Source organism: Saccostrea cucullata, unplaced genomic scaffold (assembly GCF_032062105.1).
Source record: "Saccostrea cucullata isolate Sc308-1 unplaced genomic scaffold, CSIRO_AGI_Scuc_v1 ctg1397, whole genome shotgun sequence".
Classification (NCBI taxonomy): Eukaryota; Metazoa; Mollusca; class Bivalvia; order Ostreida; family Ostreidae; genus Saccostrea; species Saccostrea cuccullata.
Window position 1 is genome coordinate 13,617 of NW_026930260.1, and position 9,007 is coordinate 22,623.

At 32.0% G+C, this 9,007-nt stretch overlaps 1 protein-coding gene across 1 annotated transcript; it reads left to right on the forward strand.

The window, feature by feature from the left end:
* Positions 1 to 1,082: 1,082 nt before the first annotated feature.
* LOC134283416 (melanocortin receptor 3-like) lies at positions 1,083 to 8,074 on the forward strand. The gene is made up of 2 exons (XM_062765863.1): positions 1,083 to 1,117; positions 7,099 to 8,074. The coding sequence occupies exon 2, from the start codon at positions 7,103 to 7,105 to the stop codon at positions 8,072 to 8,074; it is 972 nt and encodes a 323-aa protein (XP_062621847.1). The 5' UTR covers positions 1,083 to 1,117; positions 7,099 to 7,102.
* Positions 8,075 to 9,007: the final 933 nt, after the last annotated feature.

A 9,007-nucleotide genomic window follows, 5' to 3' on the forward strand; every position in this document is an offset into this window, starting at 1 on the left:
TGTGAAAAGAAATTTGCATACACCAACATATACAGTCATTGCCTGTCTTGGGATCGCTGATCTAATGGCATCATGTTCCCGGTTTATATTAGTTCTGGACAATTATTATCGGATTTTTAATCGCATTGAGATTTCAATTATCCAAATTATTTCCCTGTTCTTCCTACATGCAGCAAACTGGCATATAGTTTTATTTGCTTATGTTCGCTGTGCATTATTATCGTCACCGTTTGAAAGTCTTGGAATAACATGTGGAAAAATTATAAAGATCTCTATTGTTCTTTGGGCATTTAGTGGTGTTGCAACTTGTGCCTACGGCACAGTGAGAACTAGTGCTAATTGTAACGGGAACCGTTACAGATGTTCCCCAAACGCTCCCCAACTCCCTTTCGGTGCCATATTCCCTGTAAGCTTCATTAAATAAGGCGAACTCTATGCATTTTTGACTTTAACAACGTTTTCCCAGAAGGATACCAATTATATTCAATTTTTAGCATTGCACCCAAGCGCATAAGAATGCATGTGCGTTATGACCATATAATCTTGTATACACTATTTATATATTTTAATATACTAGCATTCAGTCCAAAAGTAATAAAAATCACTCATTCAAGTGTATTTTTAAACTTTTTTTGTTCTTTGTTTATTGCTTTTAAACTATTACTGTGCATTATATCGATGGTTTGCCTAAAAAAAGTTTTAGCTACATGTACGAAATTTTATTGAAATAGTTTTCTCCACGATATTAAATATGTAAACAACATTTAAGTTAAAAAATATGTAAGCTGATGCTCGGCAATACGTAACCTTATAAAATAGAACATCAAAAACTGTTCATACATTCTTGGAAATTGGAAATCCTTTTCAGTTCGATCAATACTCTTTTCATCAAAATTACATTCTTCCGAATTTGATACTTTATAAAAAACAAAATGGGTATTCTGTTTATCTGATATCGTAAGACTATAATACACACAGAGGTTTAATTGTCAATTTCAAGAAGCAAATTTATTTACTGGAAACGCCTTATAAAATGTAAAAAAGTGACTTCAGTATATTTTTTAAATGGATAAGGAGGAAGACGACTTTTCTTAAGGTTAAATAGAGAGCACAGGAGGTATGTTAATTTATTTTAGTATATTCAGTACTCATTATACATTTACGAACAATTAAAAGTCTTTCGAGTAAACTAAAATAAATGGAACAGCCAACATAACAGCTTCTGGCAATATGAGCATAATTTTTTTTATAGATTTTCTTCGGCGTTCGTGATAAACGATTGTGACGTCAAACTAAAACGCATTACCTTTAGGGACCTTGTCCGTGTTATGGTGCTTTGAATGCAATAGATTTCCATTCACTTTAAATGCAAAAAACAAACATATGTAGTGTAATATTTGCGTTTGAAATTCGACATAATTTGTAAAACTGTATTTGGCTTTTAAAGTATATATCATTGGAATCTGTTCTTCTAATTAATTACTTTTATGCCAAGAAATTAAAGAACAAGAATAATATCAGAGATTGAGCCCAAATTACGTTTATATAAGACAAAAGCCCCGTGGGGATCCGGGTTAGAATAGGTCCTCAGTACCCCCTTGCTTGTCGTAAAAGGTGACTAAATGGGGCGGTCCTTCGGATGAGACCGTATAAACCGAGGCCCCGTGTCACAGCAGATGTGGCACGATAAAGATTCCTCCCTGCTCAAAGGCCATAAGTGCCGAGCATAGGTCTAAATTTGCAGCCCTTCACCGGCAATGGTGACGTCTCCATATCAGTGAAATATTTTGGAGAGGGACGTTAAGCAGTATACAATCAATCAATCAATATAAGACAAAATAAGAGCAAAAATACCAACCTCTCAAATTTCGGATCAGGTGCATGACAGTTGGAATACAGATTCGTCAGGTACTTTGTCAGGAAGTAGAAAGGGACGTTAGGGAATGCAAGGGGATATCAGGGAGTAGACATTGATATTAGGGGCAAAATCAGGGATCGCCATGGGTAAGACAGAATGGCCTGGGACAACGACAGGGATTAATAGAAAAATTAAGAGAGAGGCAGGATACAAATATTACAGAACGACAAAGGAACGCCAGAAACTTTTTTAGATCTAAATGGAAAATCATTGCAGTAATGCAAGCTCCTTTCTAGGGGATAGTTTAAAAAACTCAAATATCTTTTTTGTTAATTTGAATCTAAAGTATACAACCTAAGATTACATATCAGAATATCGGAATAATAATTTACATATGATTCTTACAAAATGCACTGTGACCTTTTGAAGAGTTAAAATAAACAAGAAATTTTTTTTTGGATTTTTGTGATGTTGAAGGTCGTAAATTAAAAAAAAAAGATAAAAGTTGTTTGTTAAATAGAAATGATATTATAACATTCGATATAGTTTTAAGCTATATAAGATAAAATTCCCAAAATTAGATTTTTTTATTGATACCAAATTTTATTCACATAAGACAATGCAATTGGGCAGTAGAAAAAAAACCTATTTTAGCCCTCTCCCTACAAGGTCAAGTTGAACACACTATATATATAGGTATGAAACAAAATTGACAAACATAGTAACAAAGAAACAAGAAAAAAGTGGATAGAAAAAAATTACAATGAAGTACCGGTTAGAAAGTGTTGGCATAAGTAACATACATGCCAGTGTAAAATAAAACGTTTGGTTGCTGCGATGAAAGCATGTACTGCTTTAAATATTTGAATATTAATACCTAGTTCATGATTGGGACTACCATACAAAAGTAAATCAAGTTCATGAGTTTGATCACAATCGAAATTAGATTTTACTGATATGTAAAATTTAGGTCATATTCTGCTCTTTACTAACCAAAGAGCATTTTATGTTATGCTTTGGAACCCGATTTTGTCAAGTATGAAAAAGTCTGCCAGAAAGTTAATCAGCAAATTTTACTTCCTTGTCCATATTAAAATAATAATTTTCTGTATGAAACATATGGAGATAATGAACAGTATTCAAGATCAAAAGTCCATAATATTTCAGAGCGTTTTTAAAAATGTCAAGAGTAATAAACTTCCAAGGAATAAATTCATTGTTAAACACTGTTTAAAGGTACTTGGACACAGATTTGGAGTTAATTATTTCTGTATAATATTACGACTTATATATTTTAAGAGCTTTTTTACACAAAATTGATTAAAAATCTTATTACATTTAAAAGTTATTAAAACGTTTAAATTTTTGGCGGGTTTGATTGACACATCCTTGCACTTTCAGAAATTTTACTCTTAATACTTAGGGAAAGTGGCAATGTTGTTGTGTATAGATAAAATATATTAATACTATAATCCAGAAAAATTAGAGTAAACATGTGCGAAAGCAAAACAAACACACAATATATTCTCAGTCCGTGCAGTTGTGGTGAACAGACTTTGACATTTGAACGCACCCGGTGAAACAATCAACAATAACAGAGCTCTTGCCCTGTTTACAAAAACTGTGTACATAACACGAGTGTGATCGATTTGCACACAAGACTTACTTCGGAATGACGGTCCTTGAGAAGGAATTTTGCTTTGTTACATTTCTACTCTGAACAAAATTATTTTTCTGGATTAAAGTTTTAATATTTCTCATTAATACACAACAAGATTGCCACTTTACCGAAGGATTTAGAATATGTTTAAATTTGTGAAAGTGCAGGGATGTGTCAATCAAACCCGCCAAAAAAGTGAAGTTTTAATAACTTTTATATGAAAAATGTTTTTAATTATTTTTTGTGTGAAATGTTTTTAAAATATACAATTCGTGATATTATACAGAAAAAAATACTTCAAAATCTGTGTCTGGACACAGTCAATAAATAATGTCATCGGTGCCCGGAAAGAAAAAAAATGCTTCTCAATGATCATGCAAGTATTCATGATTTCACTGAAATATTCTCTTTTAATTAAAACACGTGTTTGTAACATTAACTTTCTGGTTATCCCCAAATCTCGATGCTTCACAATTCATGGCCTGTAGGTTTGGACGCTGTCATGAAGAAATTTAATTTCTTGATTCCTTATTCTGGTTCCTTTCTCTCGGGAACCTTTCAATTTTTGCAGAGATACCGGTATTGCTTTCTGGACTCCCCCAGAAATTGAACTGCATCTGCAAATAAGAATGTGAACAATAGAATTAATAATATTGAAAAAAAAAAACACATAAAAACTGTCTTTGTGCTCTTGCAGTTCTTTGCTCTTCTCAAGCCTTTTCAAGTACATCTGATTGTAAATTTGTTTTGAGTGTTTAAAGCAATAGATTCAAATCCAATTATCTGTTTGAATTTTAGGCAAACGTGGTTAACTACAATTTCTGATTTTTAGAAATAGTTGTTCAAATGTTCTAACACGTTGTCTTTTTCAAAAAATGTTCAAAATATAAACATGGGGTGACTGTTGAGTATTAAGCCTTTTTTACTGTCAAATAATTCTTTAAAGCAATGTGAACTACCTCAAAATGATGCCTGTTAACTTTGCTGTGTCTTAAAGTCAATCAAACATAACAATGGTAATTTTTTGACTTTTTGCGAAACAGAACAATGGTTATTATAACTGTAGCCAAGGACGGTATCCAGTTTTTATGTCAATTATATCATTTTTGTTCATTGAAATCCACCTGCTCATGTGTGTATAAAAACAGACATTGGTTGCTGTAAATTAAACATGATTCAATCATTATTTCTATAGGATTTTTAACAAAGTTTACCGTTTAAACCATTTAATTTCACTCTAGATTACTGAATCTTTACCATTAGTTTTTAATATAATGTCTCGAATAGGCCTTGTTTTCCAGTTTCGCACAATGAAAGTATACTGAAAGGAAAAAGAAACGCATATTAAATTTTGAAATTAAATTAAAACTATTATTTCGAAAATGTTTTCCAGTATTGTTATCAAATATTTCAATTCATCTTTAATCAACAAGTTAATTCTTGAGTTATTGAAATGATATGTCGATACACCCAAAATTAAAATAAAATTTCTCATCATCTCCCTTGCATATTGGTAATAGTCTTGATTTTCCTGTTCACCAGAGCATTTGTTTTTCTCATAGGATTACTATTCAACCCTTCCGACAATAGTCTTAATGGTTGAGAGTAGTTGTATTATTCCAAGGCCAACAAATCCGCCCGCAAAATGAATGTCACCAGTTTTTCGTTTTAGAATAAAATTTACAGAATCCAGCTGGTTTCGTAAATGAATGGTTGTAAGATAGTCTCTAAAAACACTGGCTACATTTTCCCAGTATTAACATGTTAAAATACGTGCGCATGTAAGAGTAAAATTGACGTTAAAGTCGGCAAGCTTGCACCCCAAATTAGAGCATAGATTTTCTGTCAATTTTAGGGTGGAAAATATGGGTATGATAGTCTGCTGTATAAATATCGGTTTCAGTTATAATACCTTGACAATAACCGAGGTGGCATGATGAAAAACCCTAATATTGATGTTACGTTCTTATGCGTCAACGTCACCGCCTTGGTTGGTTGGAAACCTCTCTCGGACAACTGCAAAAACCTTTTTTTGTTGAAAAGTTCAACAACAAACTACATAGCAACAGGTTATTACCTTTTTATTCACTTACACAATTCAATTACTGGAACCAGTGTAACTTCCGTCAGCCATACCACAATTGCAAAAAAAATATACTGATTGCAAATGCGGAAAACAATGTCTATAAATCTAATGCATCGATTGGCAAAATGTGATCATAAAATTGTCATCATCAACATGCACGTGTTTTGGCTTTTCATCACTTCACCTACGTGACGCCATACATTTCACGGTTGAGTAGTTTTGACCAGCGATTTCTAGTACGAAGTAACAAAAATACACATTTGACCAATTTTCATAATTTTCGGCCACATAGTCAACTTGTTTTGGCATTTTACGTTCTTATGCGTTTCTTTTAACTTTCAGTAAATGTCATGAAAAGCAGTCATAAAAGTTGTTATTAATTCTTTAAAGATTCAATAATGAGAGAAAGTCTAGCTTAATGTTATATGATTTTTATATTGTATGCCATCGAGCTCATGACATTATCTATTCAACAGCCCTTGAATTATGGACGATATTACGAGGGGTTATCAAAAAGTTCGCGAACAATCTCTATATCTACAAAACAACATTTCAGATTATAAACAAAAAATTGGTACTCACATAGCTTTACATCAGGTTTATAAATAGAATATGATGAATAAAGTTTTGCTCCTTGATTGTGACATCACAATGTTAAAATGACGTCACTATGTGGGTCACTTGTGACGAAAAATGGTTTTCTCACTCGTACTCATTCAACAAACGACTGTAGAATTTATGGTACATGTATATCTTAAAAATCCCTTTGAAGTAGAGTATAATAATTTGTACACAGTTTATTAAGATGAATGTCTTCCAATAAATTTAATAAATGATTTGATCGGTCGTATTAGTGAAGGAGTGCAGATGGTAAAAATGATACTTATTTTGTAGCCCAGTGAAAACAAGTTGGAAAAGAGATGTGTTTTTAATGAAGCAATTTGCAAATACGTCCAATTTACAGTTTGAAAAACACTTGAATATTTCAACAATGATGTACTTATTAAATACATAAGATTTCGTTATATCTAGATTTTAAACATAATAGATATGATAAAAAGGAGGCAACCAATCACTATCAACTTTGAATAAATGTCCCTCCCAAGACAGAAGATTTGGGTTTTGATGGTTGCCATGCTTATTTTTGGACAGGAAATTCTTATCCATCCATTCTGTTGCCGAGATTTGACCATTTCTAACAAATGAACTGTTTTTGGTATAAAAATTAACTTACATGGAAAGAAATATAACAATCAGAAAAATATTACAGCTTTTGTTACAGAAAGCTACCGGGGGGGGATGTCACGTGACTGCCTATATCACGTGATTCGCGCATGAGAAGAATGGTGGTAAAATCGGAGAAGACTTATTTAAAAATAATCAACACTGAAACCAAATTTAAATTCTTTTATGGAAGTTATTCAATTAGTTTGCGAACTTTTTTTTTTATCAAACTTAGTATAAATGACTATCAATCTGGATTTTTATTTATAGAATAATGGACAATACTGACACAACGGAAAAATTGTTTTCATCCAGTAAAGTACACAACAGAAGCCTCTTTATGTTTGGGAATAATCTAACGGATAACGTAGGAGAAGAAGAAGAAGAAATTTTCCAACATACCTTTGAAATCTTCGTTTCTACTACTATAATGTTAATAGTTGGAGCTTTTGGAAACTGTTTCACAATTATTTTTATTGCTGTGAAAGGAAAGTTGCATACACCAACTTTTACAGTTATTGCTTGTCTTGGAATTGCTGATCTTTTGGCATCATGTTCCCGATTTATATCAGCTCTGAACATATATTTTCCGATTTTCAATTACAAGGAGATTACAATATATCATATTTTTACCCTGTTCTTTCTACATGCGGCAAACTGGCATATAGTTTTACTTGCTTATGTTCGCTGTGCATTGATATCGTCACCATTTGAAAGTCTTGGAATAACATGTGGAAAAGTTATAAAGATCTCTGCTGTTCTTTGGGCATTTAGTGGTGTTGCAACGTGTGCTTATGGCACAGTAAAAATAATGGAAATTAAAGGTATAATTAAGTATCAACATACTTTGATCACTGAGATTACATTTGCAAGTTATATTTACTTGTTACCTTTATTCTTTGTAGTTTTCTTTCATTTTAAGAAAATAATAGCAATAAAGCGACATCAGTCTGTTACAAGAACGCAACGTTACACACATATGTCTCGTTCTATGTCAATTATGTTCATCATTATAATTGCTATTTTCATTATTAGTTTCACTCCATTTTATGTATATATAGTCATAGTTTACGTATGTACTGAAAACAATTGGGAATTATATGTTTGTACTTCTTATACATTTGTACTAAGCTATATTATAGCATCTCTTTGTATCATGTTTAATAATTGTATAAATCCAATCGTTTATTTCATGTTTTCACCTCCTGCACGTCAGTTTCTTCTTTATTGTAGGAAATATTGCTGATGATTTATATTTTTGATAGATTATCTATTGCTGTATAAATCTGAAAAAAAATAAGCCAATTGAAAGAAATTGAAAATAAAAATTTAAACCCAAAATAATGAAAGACTTTATTATATTAAAATTTAAAAGAAAGAATCGAGGTGTGTAGCATCGACTTCATCAAATAAATTTTGTTTACATTTTACTTACACTGTGCATTAAAGGACAGAATTAATGCTGGTTTGTCACTTCAAACGTATAATTATACACTTACAACTATAGGTATTGATGACAGGAAAGTTATTAATTAAAAAATACTTTAGCAGATATAAATAAAAAAGTATTATTTTGATGGATGTTTATAATTTCAAAATGACTGAGATGCATATAAGACGCTCACAATGCCAAAATCAAAAAGTGCAAAATATAAATACAAATGGATTGGCTCTTATCATTCATGTTATGTCCAGCACGGGTCTTGCAGACATATACTCAACAAAAAAACAAAACAGAAACGCATATTCAGATTAAACATGGTAATCTAAGCTTTCAATTTTAACAGTATTATTTCAAGTGATTGCGAAGTGAGTTGTGATAAAAATCAAACATGCCCTATGTTGCGAATTGAAAAATTAGGTTAATGTCATTTTCATCGCCCCCATGATTCAAGGGGCATATATTGTAGCAATTTATACTTTTCGATGTCTCAGCGCCAGTATGTTTCTTATGTACCAATTACTTGGATGAATACTAGCACCCCTAAGTCGCTTGTGTACAATTTGTGCATTTTTATGCTGCTTTCTTCAACCAGCAACTGAGACAGTAGTTTGTTCGAGAGATCTCAATCGATTGCTGAAGGGGGATATGACGGTCCTGTCTTGGTGTGGTAACCCTTTGGTTAGCAAATGTGCTTTATATATACCTCCATACCCGTAACAATGCATTCATAAGTCA

Coding starts and splice junctions, on each gene's coding strand:
- LOC134283416 (XM_062765863.1), top strand. CDS start 7,103: ATGGACAATACTGACACAACGGAAAAATTGTTTTCATCCAGTAAAGTA.